This window comes from Drosophila willistoni, chromosome 3R (assembly GCF_018902025.1).
Source record: "Drosophila willistoni isolate 14030-0811.24 chromosome 3R, UCI_dwil_1.1, whole genome shotgun sequence".
Classification (NCBI taxonomy): Eukaryota; Metazoa; Arthropoda; class Insecta; order Diptera; family Drosophilidae; genus Drosophila; species Drosophila willistoni.
The window spans coordinates 9,941,329-9,960,510 of NC_061086.1; the positions used below are offsets into that span (position 1 = coordinate 9,941,329).

Consider the following 19,182-nt stretch of genomic DNA (forward strand, 5'->3'; position numbering starts at 1 on the left):
GACCGAAAAGACCAGTTGGAAATTTCTGTAAAATTAAGAGTTTTAAAATATAAATAATCACTAATAAGCAAATCGATTTATAATTATTATCTAAGAAAACCAGTTACTATAGTTGCCAATGAACCCCAAAGCTTTCTACCTTTACTTTGACCCAAGAGAACAGGTTTCTGCTTAGAACTTCTTCAGTATTACGTAAAGGCCAGCTTTTTATTGTAATATTGAATAGAAGAGTCAGTTGGAAATTTGCCGCTATCGCGATTGGAGATCCATTAAAAATGTTGTTCGCCGGTTTGTGGCTTTTTCTACCTCTGGCCCTGGTGCTCTTCTTTTTTGGAGGCATAAATGCCGAGTTTTATTCTTCCATACATGAGATGACAAGGGTCTATAAATATGAGGAGAAAATGCTGCTGCACATGCAAAAATTCATAGCCGACAATGAGAGTAAATTGGATTTTCTGAAAGCGTGAGTTGGCCCACGGGTGGGCGGTTGGTTATATGGGGGCTAATCAAATTTGTCACAACTAAAATTAACTTTGGACTGACAGGCGGCTGAGCGAATTCGAGAGTGAACGTAACGAGGCACAGCAATGGGGCGTGACTTACTTCGATAGTCCGTTGAATAAATATTTGCTAACCAAACGCTTGACATTGGATTGGGAGCGAGTGGAAAATCTGGTGGCCACCGCAACGGGGGAAAGTGAGTCGATACCATCGATTTAATTCTCAAATTGCATTAGTCATGAAAAGTTTATTGCAGAACCACTGAACCGCCTGCGGAAACTGCGAGGTCGAAACTATATGCCAGATGAAAAGGAACTGGAAGGGGCCCTAGATGGTCTGCTGAGATTGCAGTACGTGTACAGATTGGAGGCAAGACATATAGCAGCCGGTGTGCTCGATGGAGTCGACTATGGGGTGCAATTAAATTCACAGCATTGCTTTGATATAGCTCGCTTAGCTTTAAGGGATAATCACCCACGTTTGGCACATTCTTGGCTCTTGGAGGCACAGAAACGGCTTGGTGATCAGAATCAGGAACTCAAGGCTGAAATATTGGCTCTATTAGTTAAGGCCAAAGTGGAGTTAAATGATTACAGAGGTGTTAATAGCACTTACCAGAAACTCTTAAGCATTCAACCAGTCAGTGTGGAATATAAACAGAATTATAACAATTTTATTTCCAAGCATTTAGATGAGAAACAATCTCCAGCAACACTGGAAGAACATGCGGTATGTGAGATATACTTTTTAGTATAAATTTGTTTATAATTTACTTTCTTATAGCCCATTCCTAGTGATCCGTCGGTGATGAGTGATTTCGATATATATCGTTTCACCTGCAGTGGCCACATCAAGAAAACAGCTAGGGAAGAGCGGCATCTGCGTTGCGGTTACTTGACAGAAACCCACCCTTTTCTCAATTTGGCACCCCTAAAAGTGGAGGAATTAAATCACAATCCTTTACTGGTTCTCTACCATGATGTTATCTACCAAAGCGAAATTGATGTAATTAGAAATTTAACCGAGAATGAAATTTCCAGAGCCACAGTCATTGGCGCAAAAGGAAGTGAGGTGTCGAAAGTGCGTACTAGTCAGTTTACCTTTATACCTAAGACTCGTCACAAGGTTCTGCAAACCATAGATCAGAGGGTAGCGGATATGTCCAATTTGAATATGGACTATGCAGAACTACATCAGTTTGCCAACTACGGCATAGGTGGACACTATGCACAGCACAATGATTGGTTTGGTCAAGATGCAGTAAGTGAAATTTAAACAAATTGTATGCCCAGTTAATGAACTTGACAAATCTTTCATACTTCATAGTTTGATAACGAGCTCGTATCATCACCCGAAATGGGCAATCGTATTGCCACAGTTCTTTTCTATGTAAGTGGATGTAATTCTGCCTTAAATATGTTCTCATATATGTACCTTCACTTAATCTCGCCCCTCTCGACAGCTCTCGGATGTGGCTCAAGGCGGCGGCACTGCCTTTCCTCATCTGAAACAATTACTACAGCCAAAGAAATATGCGGGTATATATCTTAGCCATCCCCTTGCCAGGGCCCCACAACCAAGCATCTTGCATATCCACTTCAATTTACATTTACACTGTCGTAATATATAATTTATGATGTTTCCTATGTACTTATTTCACAGCCGCCTTTTGGCATAATTTGCATGCCTCGGGCGTGGGAGATTTGCGCACCTTACACGGCGCCTGCCCCATTATTGCCGGCTCCAAGTGGGGTAAGAATGAAATATCTCCATGCCACCAAAACTCATTGTGCTTAACTTATGTTCTCCTAACATCTCATCACCAGTTCAAAATCGTTGGATACGTGAATTTATCCAGGCGGATCGTCGTCCCTGTGAATTGTGGGATGATAGCCAAATCGTTCTAAGGGAAATCTTGGCTAAAATGCAGTGACAGTGGTTTAAATAATTGATTTGTATAATAATATTTAGATTAGGCTTTTAAAATAAAAGACTTGATGATATTTCAGTATAGGGATACCCCATCAAATAGTTTGATTTATTAATCAACATTTAGATTCATTCATATGTATATATGTATGTATGTGTTTGTTTGTATGTATGTTTGCTGGTCTGTAAGTAATTTCCATCATTTATTCAATTCAAATTGGCAAGAAAGTTTTGCCCTTGGCTTTCAGATACTATCCACATTTGTGTGTGTGTGTATTTGTGTTTATATGTGTTTGTATATATAACTATATATATATGTGTGAGTTGACTTCATCTTTTTGTCTTTTCAATCAGCTTTTTCAACCATAATAACTAGAATAATATGTGTGTATTTGCATAAATTCATTATTATGTCTTAAAACAAAGTGTATAAATATGTTTAATGTAATCTATGCCCATATTTAATTGGTTTCACATATATTTCAATAATAATGTACTATAATTATGTATGCACGGATAGCATTATAATGGATTCTTATTTGATCGCTCTTTGGCGTTAAAAACATCAATGCATCAAAACATTTATATGTAATTTTAAATCTTTTTTTTCATTTTTTTTTATTTTGTTGTAAATATTTTTAAAACATTTTTGCGTACATTTTGTTTAGTTTTTTGTTTTGGTTTTTGTAAATAAAATAGTTTAGTGAAGTTTTTGCATTGAAAAGGACACCAAGTGAGAGTTTAGTTTGGGTTTTTGTTTGCTTTTTTGACTATGCAAGTTTCGCCTGTGTATAAAGTTGTTTTAAATTCGCTTCTTGGTTTTTTTTTTTGTTTTTTGATAGGATATTTTGATTTGATTAACCATTTTTGTTCATTTTTGCTGCATGCAACATTTGAATTTTGCTATTATTTCTTTTGGTTTTTGCTTCTTACCTTTCTGGGTGGGTGTTGGTCTGATACGTAGATTCAGTTTCATGTTTCAGGATGCGTTTTGTTTTTAGTGCACAGCTAAACACTTCCAAAGGGATTGTCTTATAGGGTCACACAGTACATTGATATACAGATACAAATACATAGTTTTACATAAATATATATATTTTTTGCTTTTGTCTATATGCTTTCTGACAACAAACAGTATAACATTGATAGACACTCATCATTAACTCGCCCGAAAGTGGGCAGACAATTTGACTAAATTTTTTGCTTAAACTTTCACTTAATTATTATGCCGCTTACGCTAGTTTATTGAAATTACAGTTTCTTCTTTAATTAATAACCATTTTTAATGATTTTTTTTCTTTGTTAGTTCTTGTATACACACTTAAAAACATTTATATTGTTCGCAACGCTTTATATATGTAAGTTCACATCAATAATATATATATATGTATAATATTTGTTTGGAATACTTTGATATAATTGTTCTTGCTTGTATGAGTAATGGTTTTAATTTGAAATTTCACATCAATATATTGATAAATATGCTCCTTTAATTTAGGGATAAAACCTCATTTTTAATTCCAACATACATCGATAGACATCAAATTCCGTCACACTTCGTCCCCTTTCGGCCAATCGATCAATTTAGATCTCATAATTACGGAACTTATTGGCCACATCGGTGTTGTCAGTACCCCATTCGGCCTTGCGGCTGCCATAATAGAGAGCAGCTCCTCCCTCCGAAGCACGACGATGGGCCGGATTGGGAGAGGCAGCGGTTAGGCCACCACCGCCAGTGCTGCAGCCAGCTCCGGCCGGACCAGTGGGTCCTGCCTCGGGTAACATGCGGTCCTTGGTCTTGGGCGTGGCCCAATGCATGGACTTTGATTGAATGGAAAATAATTGTGGTCATTAATATGGAAGAAATGTTTTGTTGATTTGCATCTGCTGGATGCGTGCTCAGGGAGCCAATGCATTTGATAAGGTTTTGTAAGATTAAAACATGCATCCGATTTTGAGATTATTTTTTTTTTTTTGCTACAGATGCATTAGCTCTTAGGCATATCACATGCACACATCGAATCCTTGGATGAAGAGGTACAAACATTGAAAAGAAATACAAGGTAAATCAACTTTGGGTACGTTCTTTTATAAGTTTTTTTGGGCGATCAGGACCAGGACTAAATTGGTGCAGGTTTCACTTAAGATAAAAGAATTAATAATTTGAAAAAAAAAATATTAAGATTATATTTAATTGTTTAAATAATGGTATTCGTGCTGGAATTACTGCTGAAATATTTAAAAACATCCTTATTTTAGATTTATCCTAAATTTAAATACAGTAAGAATATACTTTATTTTCACACAGATAAAAAGTTAATTTTCTGGATATTGGCATAGGCGAAAGTAAATTTTTTTACTGCTAATTCATACTTTCCATGTTCTGTATGGCATTAAGAAATTTCTATTGGCTGAAGATTAATACTTTTAAACTAATTTAATATTAATATACCGGCGGACGGACGGACGGACGGACGGACGGACATGGCTATATGAACTCGTCTCGTCGTGCTGATCAAGAATATATATACTTTATATAGTCGGAAATGCTTCCTTCTATGCGTTGCACACTTCTGACCAAAATTAATATACCCTTTTTGCAAGGGTATAATAAATATCTAATTGTTTTCTTAAATTAAATGCCTGTTAAAAACAATTCTCAGCTTTTAGTCACTAGCACACTACTAAGTGCTCTGCCTATCAGCCAACTGAGCATTGGGCGGAAACGCTGAGGTTCTGCCATCTGAGATTCTGGCAGTCATTTATGGCCGTCGTGGGCAATGTCATTTTCATATTGCACATTTGCGCTCAACATTGTGATGGATGCACCACAATTTCCGCTTGGGTCAGCAGCGGAAATTAGCATAAGCCATACAGCGCGAATATGGGGCTAGGGGGAGTGGTGGAATTGGCTAGAATAATCACATTAATTGTGCAACAATATAAACTAACTGGGGGAATGGATTACAAATTTCATTAGTTAAAGCATTCGCCAAAGTTTCCCCATTTAATTAATTCATTTGTGTTACTTTGTGCAAATTATACAAAAAGAGGAAGGAAACAAAATGGAACTACACGAACACCGACTTTTGGATTTTAACTTTTGCACTTAGTTGTACAGGAACCAAAAATATATGTGTGGAAGGAGATAAAGAGAAATAGAGAGAGAGAGATAGAAAGTAATTTAGTGGTACATTGAGCTACATTTTTGGAGTGGATCATTTTTTACTTCTCTGCTTATATTTTTTTCGTTTTTCTGTTCCTGGCCCATAACGCATACCTCTTTATCCACTTTCTCGGCAATTGTGTATCTTCTCACCTGACCGACATGCTCCTTCATGCCCAGCCACTGTTTGTAGCTCATCGAGATGCCGCTATTGCGCCATTTGTCATATACGGCCCTCTTCTCTGGATCGCAAAGGGTCTCCTTGGCCTCCTGCAATCAAAATGTGAGTGTGTGTAATATGTTGTTATTTTACTTTGCATATAGAGGGAAAGGGAAAAACACCATATAAGTCAAATTTGCTCAAGTGCAAAATCAACATCTGCCGAGGATACGGTTCAACCTTTTGCATGTTAATCGATTTCATAGATTTCATAGCATACTTATTGGCATGCCTCTGATTTATACAAGCCCAACCACACAAACACACACACACAAAAACACTGACACGACCACACACATGCTTACATTTTTATACGCTCAAGTGGCTCTGTTAGTCATGTCCGGACCATGAAATTATGTATGTAAATATATATATATTAACTTGCTTTACGGTTAGTCCTTAGATAACTTATAGACACATGCCTACGGCTTGCCTTGCTCAACACACCCACACTATCACACACTCACTCACACACACACACATACACACTTCTATACAATTGAGCCGCTGAGATTTTATTGCTTGTCTTTCTCGGCGATTGTGGTTATTATTTGGGTAGATGTAAAGAGGGCAACATGATAATCAATTATTTTACTACTCATTGATTATGTGGGTCAGCAAACATGCCTATCTGCCATCTAGCAGCTTACCTGCCCCTTGTCCCCCAACCTTCAACTGTCTGTGTACTTGCCAGCCTTTGGGTTTATTTATCTTTAATTAAAGAAAGCCGATATTTTTGTTCAAAAAGTCCCATAAACATATAGAAATTCTATAAAGTAAAGACTTCATTAAAGCAAAAACTCAAATTTTCAACAATGATTGTGGCCTTTGGGGGAATAGGCCACAATGTCACTTTTTGCAACAACTAATATGTAGTTTTCCCAAGTTAAATTTCATATTCGAAACTTTTAACATTTGTTGTCCCACATTCATTGTGTGTGTGTGTGTGTGTGTGTGTGTGTGAGAAAGTATGTCCTTGTCTGGCTTGTCTAACTTATCTTTGAATTGATACCTCACAGAAAATGTAAGCAGATTCAAAAGAATTTCAAATACTTGAAGAATAAAGAGCTTGATATTAAGTTGAATATTTTATGAAAAGCATTTCAAATTTCCTGCCCATTGTAAGTCCTTTAAAAAATCTCTGAATTTCAATTAAAGCGTTTTATGGCTGCCAGCTGGATTTATTTCATGTAATGTAATGGACTTTCTTTCCCTTTGTAATGCGTGTATATATCATACATATATATGCATGTAGATATATGTATCTATAGAGCTACATAAATATATGGCGAATATGTGTATAGCCAGCCATAAAAACGAAGCTCTTCATCCTGGTCACGCGCATATGCAAACACATATTTCTACGCCTCCCCACATGCAGGCACGTACAATAAGTTTTACAAGCTGCAAATTGTAATGGAAAGCCCCATCCCCCGCCCACCTTTTACCCATCCCCTGTATGCCACACACCCACCCGGGATGCCCATAACTTGTGAGTTGGATATAAACCTAATCAGTTAGTAAGGGGGGCCTAAGGCTTAGGGCCCCACTAACATCCCCAGGGCAAGAGGCGCGATATATGCCTTGATATATTCCTAATTTGATTGAACATAAAATCTGTTGTATTGGAAAATCAATAAAAATCGTTTTCCAAAAATAAATAAAAATAAACTGTTATACCAACAACTAAGTACGTATAGTAGATATGAGGATGTATCTAGTATATAGTGGTAATTTATTTTATCTCGTTCTGTTGCCTTGTTTTTCCTTTGTCGTTTGGAAAATTAAATTTGAGGCTGACGTTGTGTGCGTGTTTGTGAGCTGCCTCTGTGTGTGGGTGTGTGAGTTATTGAATGGCTTGTATGTAAGTGGGTTAAGTGGATGTATTTGTGGGCGTGTGTGTGTGTGTTTGTATAAAGCATTGTTTAATGCAGCTTCAAAAAGTTTTGGGAAAAAACAAACTGTCAGGCGCCATTTTGTATACGCCACTCAGTTTAACTTTGTTTCGCTGTTAATTACTCTACACGAACGCACAGTTAGGTAGATGTACATGTAGATGTAGGTATGCCTGTATGTGTAAGTGTTTTCATTTTTCAACTTTGTTTTGTACTCAATATGGCCCCCCTCTGGCTTGTTGTTTTCATTATATAAACTTCACACAGGTCGGCAGGGTGTACCCCTTATAAACATCATTTAATTTCAGTGTTCATAGACGTCTTTCATCTCAAACATATTGCCCCACAGGCTGTCAAATTGTACAATATCTTCCCATCCATTCTCCCCACCTCCTCCTCAGTGCTCGCCGCACTTCGCCTGGTAATTCATTAAATATGCAAAATGCTCAGCGATTGCCATTTTTCTTTTTTACATCTCCGTCATCTCCCATCTCCCATCTCTCAATTTTGTCTTGTTTATGCTTACCTTCAGTTGTTGAAATTTGGCCTCTGCATCTTTGTCTCCGCTGTTCTTATCGGGATGATATTGAAGGGCCAGCACCTTATATTCGGCCTGTATCTGCTCGGGCTGCACAAAAAGAGAAAAAAGAGAACAAACAAAAGAAAATTCCTCAACTTAAGTGAATTGAAATGTGAAATTCTCGTTTACTTTAAATTAACTAAGCACTTTCTGTGGCATAAATTTTTAAAATGGTTTCAAGGCAAACACACATATTATACCTATGTACATATAATGCCCATCATATACGACATATGTACACAGGTATGAACATATATAAATGCAAGTATATCATGACTTATACATACATATATACATAGGTATACAGATTCCTATACGCGGCACGGGAATAAACTAAAACTGTCAAGAGAAATGCAGAGAACGCTCGAATTTCAATTGAAGCATTGAGAAGGCAAAAAAAACCACAAAACAAAAACATAAAAGAAACATAAGACTGTTTTTTTTTTTGTTTGTGTCTTATAATGGCAAGGTAAGTTGAGGTAGATATGGGTTTTGGGTAATGGAAAACTTTGCCAACATCTCCAGGGCAACATTTTCAAGGCGAAACGAAAATCACTTTGGAAAATAGAAATTTCCTAATGTGTTATATGCATATAGCTTTTGATGATAATTATTGATTTCTTAAAAGATGAAATCGCAAGTTGATATGAAAACGAACGAATAGAAAAACTGAGTGATTTAGTTCAATTTATTTCAAAGTATAACCAAAATCTATTTTACTGTAGTATAAAAAAGAAGAAGCCATTCGAATCAGTTGGTATTTCAATTTTAACTTACAATTTTAGTATACCTACATTAAACTATTAATACTCTTCAATAGTCAGGTGATTATAACTAAACTAAATTTAGTCTCTTATTGTGTCTCTTAAACTATTTCAATTCTTTTAAAAGTCATTCAATTGTTTTCCATTGAACAACGAAAAAGTTTTTACAACAAAATCTAAAGAATGTCAAAACTAATTTATTAATCCAATTGGTAAATGTTAACGTAAAAAGACTTTTACTATAGTGAAAAGTTTTCAACAAATTTTAGCAGATTTAAATCCAAAGTTGGCTGATTCGATATAAACTCAAAATGTCATAAATTTATCATGGCAAACTATTCATTTGTAATTTCATCTATTTGAGCCGCCAAACTAAGGAAAAAGCACGAAAAACTTTTGCCAAGGACAAAGGACTTAATAAAAAAGAAAGAAGACAGAAATAAAGTTTCACTTGGAGACATGCTGCAAATTAATTTCCACCCACTCTTAGCCCTGTCGCTGACACTAAACACGAAACTTTAAGAAACAATTGAAATTAATTAAGCGTCTTTAGCACAAAAGTGCAAAATGTGTGTGTGTGTGTGTGTGCAACAAGTTGCAAACTGCCAACTGGGAGCTGACAACTGACAGTTGGTATCACAGTTGATAGCTGATGCCTGACCAAGCCAACTCTCAACTGCCATGGCTATAGATACTGCTCTGGCATTATCCTTTGACGTAACAAGTTGCGGCACTTTCGACATCACAAAAGTCCCTTGTTTATTGTGGATGTGTGTGTGTGTGTGTGTGTCTTGTAAATGAAAATAGCTTTTCGCGCACAATATAAATGTACATATACAGGGAATGGCGAATGGGTGAATACGAGGGGTGGGACTGATGGTAACTACGGCAGCTGGCCACACACAAAAGCCCAGCTTGTGAGCTTCGGTTTTCTTGTTTCCCGACCACGTATTCCATTTGCATTAGAATTTTTCCTTTCTTTTTTGTTTTCGCCTTTGTGTGTGTGCCGCTATTGTTCGCTGTAAAGTGAAATGTCAAATAGCGGGGAACTGGACAGACAAAAAATATGTCAAATATGTAACTTGACTCGACACAATTTCAATTAACTGGACGCCAAATTCGAAAAGCGAAATATTCAATCTAAATGGAAAGCAAAGACCTTGCAGCCAATTTAAAGATGTTCAAAGGAGTTTGAATACTTAAATGGCAAATAACTAAGTCAGATTTAGCACAAAAGCTAAAGCATTTACTGCTTGGCCAACTAGTTTATTGATTAAGAAGATTGGCGTATAAATTAAACCCTCTTAATATTTATCGTTGGTCTTAGTATTGGTTTTTGATATTCATTTGCATTTAATATGTAAAGCTTTTGCGTATGCCTAATTTATTGCGTTCTGTTGACCGAACTGCAACAGGGCGTATAATTAATTTCAAGGCAATTAATATTGCTGATACGAACAGCTCTCTGATGACGACTAGGGCAACTAATGGTGTTGACATGAGATACCAGCCCGCAGACAAGGACCCACCTGAAATACTCATGTTCGACACTTACAAACCCACATACACACCCACACACACACACTCACACACACACACACACACAAGTATTCACATCTATAATTAGCCAAAGAAGACTTTGGCTTCTGTTTGCATTGTGGCTTTGTGTCTGTATACTATTTAAGCTCCTTTCATTTCCTTTCAGTATTCGTATGTGTAGTTAATTAGGAAAATATTCTGCATTCATTTAAATTAAGTCTATTTGCTGCAACTAATTTGATATCTACAACATGAAATTCAAATACGCTTGAGAAATTGCATTAATTAAAATCTCGCCAGCTCATAAATTGGTATCTAAGTGAATATCCATTTGATTATTGCAAGTTTGCTTCATGTCATGGATAGATTTCCAACTGAAAATCCAGCAATTCTCATGTCTATCTGTCTGTCTGATTCTAAATATCTCCACTCGTATGCAAAATTGTGGCATTTGTATGGTCGAACAATGGAAATCTAATCTGCATGAGAATGAACTTGTGAAGTGTAGATTCAAACGGGCATTTTCGGAAAGGAAATGAGAAATCAGATTATCCGAAATCACAGTTAAAGCCGAGATAATTAATATTGTTAGCCAGAATGTTAGACAATTTCCATGTTTTGGTGAAAATTCGTAATTTTACTTTGTCTGTCTTTGTCAGGATGCGATGCAAAACAAATTTGTTCTTTCAGTTTGGGATAGCTACGTGCTGATAGCCTTGTGAAAATGCTTACACATCGAAAGGTGGAAAGGTATTTTTCAAAGTAGACGCTTTTCATTTTTAAAACAAATATTATATTTGAAGTAGATAAAAGTAAGATGAATTAATTTTCATATTCTACTTTTTTGGGTCTTTAAATTAATGAATTTGTTGTGACCGACATGGAAAATAAATATTTAGTTATTTTATTCAGTAAAATTTAATAAATCTAACATAACAGATGCTTTGTTTAATGAATTACAATGAAATATTTTTAAAAGTTGTAACGAGTTAAGTGAATTTTGTGTTATTGGAATTACATTTTGACTGCCAAAGGGCTCCAGCCACACATTCCCTTTCTCTTTCTCTATCTCTCTCGATGTATCTGCTTTAAGCCCTTAGAAACCAACATTAGAGACCCTCTAGGTGGTTTCTGGCATAATTCAATTGAATTTTTAACATGATGCAATCGACAGCTTTGAAAATTGCCAACATCCACAGCACAAAATATTTGCAGGTGGAAAATTGCCAGAGCCTCAAAACATTTTCCATGTCAATAAATTTGATTATATTGCAGAAGGATTCCCACTCCACACGTGTGTGTGTGTTTCTGAGTGTGTGTATGTATGTAGCTATTGAAATGTACTCAACTTGAAAATGAATGATAACCCTGTTGTCGGTTGTCGATCAAAGGACTTAGTGGTCTCCTTCAAAGTTTTCACAAATCAAAGCTGGATCAGGGTCATTAATTCTATTCAAACCGCTTTGGCTTGGCTCTCATCTAATACCAAAATCCATCCCAAACGACTTGGCTAGTTAGTTAGGGTCATTTTGAGTAAAGTTAAAGTAATAAATAATTGCCCAGCTTTTCTCGCAAGTCACCTTGTTAGAAAAGCAAAAAGTTCTTGGGCAAAAGTTACGAGTTAATTAAAGGGCTTTTTGCTAAAAGGGAAAATAAAAGTCTGTCTTACTTTTTGCAAATGTTGATGACAACTTTTTGTTTCTTCCCAGCCATTTTTGCAGCTCAATTGATATAGTACTTGTATACATAGATGATGAGATACAATCAACTGCAACTTGAATGCTGCAGATCAACACGACAATTTTGCCAGTCGAGTCTGACTTGTAATTGAAACTAATTCTCAAAGCAAACGCCTCAATGCAAAGCCAAAGCTAACACTCAGGGCGGCAGTCAAACGAGCATACAACCGACTTGGGTATGATTTCATTTGCTATTTTTTTTTTTTTACCCTGTATCCATTGACTAAAGAGGTATACCTATTTCAACCAAATTGGAATGAAAAACGAGTTAATTTAGCTAAAAAATCGTATCCGAACTAAGGCGCCCAAGATGGGCATACTTACTAGTATTGGTTATTGGCTTAATCAGCAAAAAGAGAGTATCTTATGGGTGTCATAAAAAATTTCCACAAGGTTTTAAAAGTCACAGTAAGGCAAAAGCTATTTAATTGATAGAGTGAGTCTAAATCGACATCTCGTTTTCATTCTTGAGTGCGTTTCTTTTATTTTTCATGCCAAGTTTAAGCAATTCATACATTGTTTAAATTCTATCATCAAAGATTGTCTTGACTTTTGCTTTGTATTCGTTATTTGTTTGGAAAGTTGTTAACTCCTGGGCCTAAAATCGATTAGAACGAAATTAAATTTTAAAACAAAATGGGCGAATAATGATGAAAGCTGTTAAATTAGCTAAATGGTCTTTTTATGGCGTCAAATACAATAAAAGCAATTTGTTGGTAGGAAACAATTTAAATCTATAAGCTTTAACAGCAAATTGTAGTTAAATTCTACTGTAAGACAAGTTTTTTTCCTTTTGAAATGTATCTTTAACTCAAAACGAACATTATTGACACATTAAGATAAGTTCACTCGCTTTTAATGCAAAACTTAAAAGAAACTTTTATGTGTACCATTTTGATAAGGGTCAAAATTTTACGATTAAACAAAACTTTTTCATCCCAGAAAACTCGAATTACCACTTTTAATCAAGTGAGCCCTTTTTGGTAAAACCAATTTAAATGCTTTTATTTAAAAGTGAAGCTAAAAGTTGACATGCAAAGGGTCAGCTTTTTATTAACCTTTTTGATGGAACCCAAATGAATGACATAAAATCGAATATCTATCATACTGTCATACTGAGAAAAGAAAATAACAGGGGATTGGGTCTAAAATTTAACTAGCTCTGGTTCTATAATAATTATTATATCTCACTTAATTTAAAATTTAATTAAACTTACCGATGAGTTTTCATCGCAATGAAGCAAACCATAAAAATCCTCGTTGGGATTGCGTTTATAATTAATTATGGCATCGACAGCGCTCATGTTTTTTCTTCTGGTTTTTCTTAATAGTTTTTCAAATTAGTTTTTATACTTTTATTTTTTCTATGACGAATTGCTTGAATATAACTAAGAGCAGTTCAATGAAATTGTATTTTTTCTTTTGTATTAATTTGTTTTCTTTTCATTTGGATAATCAAATTACACATGTAGTTAAATATGAATAAATAAGCAAAATAAAAGAGAACAATAAAAAAATGAAAAATTTATTGTATTGAAAACAATCTATTTATTTATTTAGATGTGCAGTTGAAATAAATAATAAAAGCAGTGCAGGTTTATCTTTTATTCTCGTATTATATAACGCAGTATTGTCATAAAATTTACTTTAAATTGAAATAAACAAAATTGGTTCGTCACAAAACTGGTTAGAATCTTAACAAAGAAATAATGAATAAATACACATTAATTTGTTGAATTTCGTAGCTTTTTTATTGACTCAAAAACTTCTTCAAACATCGTTTATATTATATTGAGTAATGTTTTTTTGTTGATCATTTTTCTGAATGTTATTGTATCAAATTTGAGTAATCGTTGAGTAATTGGTCAATATTTATTGGAAATGATAAACAGTTCTTTTAGGTTAACGTTTTTATTTATATTGATTTGGCTAATTGCGAGATAAAAGGCTAATGGTAGGTAAATAATATTATTTTAGAGGCTTGAACAACCATGAAAGCGATTTAAAAAGCGAAAGTCATATTATTGACCTTCTGTGCTTGGAAAAATATTAGAAACAATTACAAATACAACAAATACATGTATAGGTATTATTGTGGTTTGCTTGTATAAATGTATATATAGTATAAATGTTAAGTTGAAATGATTCAGTAATCAAATGAAAAGATCTGGTTTATTTTGAATCCGCGTTTTGGGTTTTTTGTTTCTTTGTGATTCACTTGTATGTTTCTCTTTCATTCTGGTTGTGGCACTTTCACTGAACTTTGTTAATGCAACAAACTCAACACTCCACAGAGAAACACTTGTTAGTTCACACTTGAAATATAAACAACATTGAACACAACACAAAACATTCGTTCCACTGATAAAGCCAGAGTCTTATACTCTTTCACTCAGGTTCTCCGTTTCTCTTCTGTAAATCTAGAGATATGTATGAGAGTGTGTGTGTGTGTGTGTGTGTTTGTGTGAGTGGGAATATGTGTTTTTGTATATAGAAGTAATTCTTATTACTTTGGGGCCAAAACGAGCGATTCACGATGTTACTGGCAACACGTCAAAATTTAAACTGCCAACGAGACTCTTTCGATTCGATTGGTTTTGGGGGGAACTTACGCTCTGCTGGAGCTTACCTCTGATTGACTGAGAGGCTGACTGACCCACGTGAAAACTTGCGCTCCCAAAAAGCCGTTAATGCAGCTTCCAAGTCTTGGCCGAAGCATTGGAGCTTTCTGTGAAAACAACTTTCGAGGCATTTTTCGAACATTTTTATTTTGTACACGTAATGTTTCAGCGCGCGAAAATTTAAATTTAAATGTGTTAATTTAGTCATTTTGATGAATAGACAAATAAATTAGAATCCATCAACTGATTTAAAAACCTTGGGACAGTCAAATAAAAAGATAGGATAGATAAAATATATGTCTGCGGAAAATATTAGGCAGAAAAATTATGCGAATTTAAGCAAACTTATTTCAAAATTAATTCTTTTTAATTTTTAAATGTTTTACACCTTTTGGAAATACATATGATATCCTTAAATACAATACAATTTGCCAGTACATCATATACACATTTATGGGATTACTATTCCTTATGTATATAAGGAATACAAAACAATGTAATACAATAATGCATTTCAATTGTGTCTGGATCATTTCGAAGCTATAGCTTAACTCAATGATTAAATATATATATCCACATATAGGTTTAAAGGGCGATTGGACGAACATTAAGAACACAATAACACAAACGTTTAAGTTCATTAATATGCAAATTCGTTGTAAAAGCTGTCTCAAGCTGAGACAACACAAATGATAATAATAAAAAAACAATCCTCGGAATGAACAAATTATCAAAGTATTCTTGTAATTCTTTCACAACTTTAGACAGATGTTCGTAAAGTAAAGTAATAGAAATCTATTTTTAACCTTGTAAGAACTAGTGTTGCTTATAGGCAATGTTTCAAATACATTTCGAGTATTTCCGGATAATACAATTCATTTGTACCACCAAATGCCATATGAGTCACTATATTGTATAGTCTAATTTGTTAACTTTACTTTTGTAACTGATAAGAAACTCGTACTGCCAATATTGCATTTGGAAATTGCATTAAAGAAGCTTTTATTTTGCCTAAATTAAATTTAGAGTTTAATAGCTTTTATGCAGTAAGCTTTTGCTATAAACCTGTCTACATTACAGAGCTTACACAATGCTTTTATCAAGCTTTTTATAGCACAATTCAGAGGTAGTTCACCTTCCACTTCATTCACTTGTTGCTTTAATGAATGAAAATTGTGCATAGTAAATAAGCCAAATGTAGGCAAATTTGTGTGTTTTTAAAGTTGCCGCCCACGTGAAGGAAAAGTTTTCGGATTCACCCGGAATGCCTTCCACACACTTCTCCTATTTTCTTACAGATAGCACAAGATTATCAGTTTCCAAATTAAAATAGTCAGTCAACTGTGAAAGCATAAGTTGGCCCTGCCAACTGCCAAATGGAAGCGAAATTGAAAACTGTTGCATACTACTGGCGGCTGGCAGAAAGGCAAAGCCAGACCACAAGATGGCCGAAAAATGATTTCCAGCTATAAATCATCATAATGGGCACATGGCCAAGGCCAACCCAAAAAACGAAGAGAGAAGAACACAGAAAACTAAAATGAAGACGAAACATTTTGACCACAAACAGGAAAACCGGGCATGGCCAATCGCAAATGAAGCTGCCTAGAGTTGGTCAGTAGTGAGTCCTGTTTGAAAGGACTCTTGGCGTGCGCCCGTGCGTTTCTCTGTCACGCACACACGACAGCCTAAGCAAGTGATGGAGAGGGGCGACAAAAGGGTGGGCGGGGGTGTTCTGTGTTCTGCTGGTTGTGCGTGTGACGTCAACAAATTGAGCTGCTCTAGTGTAACGAAACGAAATGAAACGTTTTAATTAGACAAAAGAGCAGAGCAACTATTTATTTCCATTTCTATTTGTTGGCCAGTGGCAATAGCCAACAAAACACACAGCGCTATCGGGCACAGAACAGCAGCAAGGCAGATGCTAAAAACGAAAACATACGCCGGACTACAAACTGAACTAAAGTAGAGACACATAGAGAAAGAGAGACTGGCCAAATCAATTCCATCCTATGGCACATGGGTTTGTCCTGTGTACTGTGATAAAACCAATTGAAAACCACATTGCTTATTTTGTGCGTCGTTAGTGTGTGTGCCTGGCTGTGTGTGTGTGTGTGTGTGTGTGTCAGTGATGCGGCATCTAGTTTCGATTAAGTTGAGTATTTCTCAATGAAAAGTGTTGCGCTTCATACAAATCCCATCACAGAAATGTTCCCTTTCTCGTACTTGGCATCGTAATATACGAAATGGCAGCTTTTCCACATCACTGTCACAGTATGTTTTCCATCTCTGGGTATTTGAGTGTGCTTGCATTGCTGCCTTACTGTTGCATTTCGCTTCAGTTAAAAGGAAAATCGCAAGTCAAACAAATTGAGTGACCAGTTGCAAAAAAAAAAAAGAAATGACCAAACAACTCAATTTTGCCAAGGAGTCTGCAGTCTGAACTTGTGACTGTAGTAGGGAGTGACCACACCCCCTCCTCCGCCGCCGCCCACAGTCGTCTCTGTTATAGACATCAGTTCAATGTGATAAATTTTCCATAAGTCGACAGAAATATGTTTTGCTTCTGTTTTCCATCGCCTTGTCAATTGATGGCAAAAAGAAAAGTTTTTCTTTTCTGCGAATTATCTTTGCATTTTTATTATATGGAAACATATGAAAAGTTTTCTTACTTTTCCTCCTCCTCCTTTACAACCATCTCCCTTTCTCTCTTTCTCTCTCTCCATCTCTCTTTCAGCGTTGTCTGTTTCGTTCCCCTAGGTCAGATCGAGTCAACGACACTTGGCCAACGACGCATTCAGCTGCTAGCCGTGGGGCAAGCGAATCGCAAGCTGCTGCTGGTTTATAATAAAAAGCACTTAATTTACTTTGTGCAATTTACAACTGTGAAATAAATAGAAGATGCCAAGGCCAGGACCAGGCTATGCAGCTAGCCAAAAGGAAGTGCGTTCATGCCTCGCTGAATCTCCCCCACCATATGGAAAGTGTAATACATGTACATATATGGTGTGTTGGCTGTCGTCGCTTTGTTTTATTACCCGTTCATTTCCATTCCGAAATTCCGTCCACCCCGTCTCCTGCTTTCTTCCATTCCTTTGGAAAAGTCACTTTCTTCGCTCTTTTCTTTTCTATAATTTATTTATGCCTGTGTATTTTTATTAAAGATTTTCCTTGGCGTTGTCGTTGTCGATGTCGCTGACGTTGGCTTTCTTGTTGCGGCTTCTTTGCTGGCGTCATGCCGAACCAGTTTGTTGACAAAGAAATTACTTATTAATCATATTTGAGCGTTGATTTTTCGATGTCACAAGGATCCACACAGTGTATGTACCTACACATAAACGCAAACAAACACGCACACAAACACACACACACACAAACACAGTGTATACATATATATTTGCATTAAATGGGCGTGTGCTTTTATCACATTTTATCCTTTGACGCTTGCGGCTGCTTGCCTGTAATTTGTTTGCCATTACATGGTAAGCCAAATCTTATTGGGGCAGGACAGACATGTCAGAACTTTAATAGAATTTAACTACGCTAAGTAAATATAATTTCTAGAGTGAGTGTAGTAGCAGAGTTCCATGTTAATCCTGGTCATTAGTATGAAAATGTCATTAAATGAACATCCTTCTTTAATAATTAGAGGATCCTGTTCAAGCATATGAATGAACATATTTTTCAGGTTGAAGATTGAATTTAATAGCAAAAGAGGATGTGTAAAGGATTATTACATCTCATCATGATTGTTAAAAAGGAAATAATTACTATAAATATAAACAGCCAACAAATAGAACACATCTCATAATCTGTAGTGTATTTGTTTCATCCATTTGCTGGCTAAATTTCCTAATTGCATCTGTTCATCTGCTGCAACATATCCATCCATCCATCCATCCATCCATCTATCCATCTATCCATCTTCTATCTACTTTGCTATCTACATACATATACAGGCATTTTGTCTCATCCCATGTGTCGCCTCTTGCCCTACCGAAAGACATTTTCGAAAATTAATTTTAGATCATTTTGTCTTGCGTATATCTTGGCGTTTTGTTTACACAGAGGAACGGACAAGACCCGCACTTGTCTCTCACATCTGCACGTATACAGGAAGTCCGCCCAAGAAAGTCCATGATGAAGCTATAGCTTTTGAATGAAAGCAATTAAATGCATCAAGTCAATAAAGAAAATTTGGCTATATATCTATAAACACAAACATCGA

The 19,182-nt window shown here is 35.8% G+C and overlaps 2 protein-coding genes across 3 annotated transcripts; one reads left to right on the top strand and one right to left on the bottom strand.

Annotated features, from left to right (window-relative positions):
* The first annotated feature begins 14 nt into the window (after positions 1–14).
* Positions 15–2,512, top strand: LOC6650941 (prolyl 4-hydroxylase subunit alpha-2). Its single transcript, XM_002073446.2, has 8 exons — positions 15–463; positions 546–697; positions 758–1,230; positions 1,285–1,761; positions 1,828–1,890; positions 1,964–2,039; positions 2,164–2,253; positions 2,328–2,512. Exons 1-8 carry the CDS (start codon positions 276–278, stop codon positions 2,432–2,434), a joined length of 1,626 nt encoding a protein of 541 aa, XP_002073482.1. The 5' UTR covers positions 15–275; the 3' UTR covers positions 2,435–2,512.
* Positions 2,513–3,756: 1,244 nt separating this feature from the next.
* LOC6650942 (J domain-containing protein) lies at positions 3,757–14,908 on the bottom strand. 2 transcript variants are annotated; one of them, XM_015176650.3, is made up of 5 exons: positions 14,844–14,908; positions 13,551–13,721; positions 8,238–8,339; positions 5,750–5,866; positions 3,757–4,251 (listed from the first exon to the last, which is right to left on the bottom strand). In XM_015176650.3, the coding sequence occupies exons 2-5, from the start codon at positions 13,635–13,637 to the stop codon at positions 4,015–4,017; spliced, it is 543 nt and encodes a 180-aa protein (XP_015032136.1). In that variant the 5' UTR covers positions 13,638–13,721; positions 14,844–14,908; the 3' UTR covers positions 3,757–4,014. The 2 variants fall into 2 exon arrangements, with proteins under 2 accessions (XP_015032136.1, XP_002073483.1); XM_002073447.4 differs by having other exon boundaries at positions 3,775–4,251; positions 5,711–5,866.
* Between the last annotated feature and the right edge of the window lie 4,274 nt (positions 14,909–19,182).

Bases quoted from the DNA above. Each gene is read 5' to 3' on its own strand.
- LOC6650941 (XM_002073446.2), top strand. From the start codon at position 276: ATGTTGTTCGCCGGTTTGTGGCTTTTTCTACCTCTGGCCCTGGTGCTC. The intron at 2,040-2,163 runs GTATATATCTTA...CTTATTTCACAG, and splicing joins ACAGCCAAAGAAATATGCGG to CCGCCTTTTGGCATAATTTG. The intron at 2,254-2,327 runs GTAAGAATGAAA...TCTCATCACCAG, and splicing joins TATTGCCGGCTCCAAGTGGG to TTCAAAATCGTTGGATACGT.
- LOC6650942 (XM_002073447.4), bottom strand. From the start codon at position 13,637: ATGAGCGCTGTCGATGCCATAATTAATTATAAACGCAATCCCAACGAG. The intron at 5,867-8,237 runs GTAAGCATAAAC...TTTTGATTGCAG, and splicing joins CCAAATTTCAACAACTGAAG to GAGGCCAAGGAGACCCTTTG. The intron at 4,252-5,710 runs GTATGCGTTATG...ATTCAATCAAAG, and splicing joins CCGAGAAAGTGGATAAAGAG to TCCATGCATTGGGCCACGCC.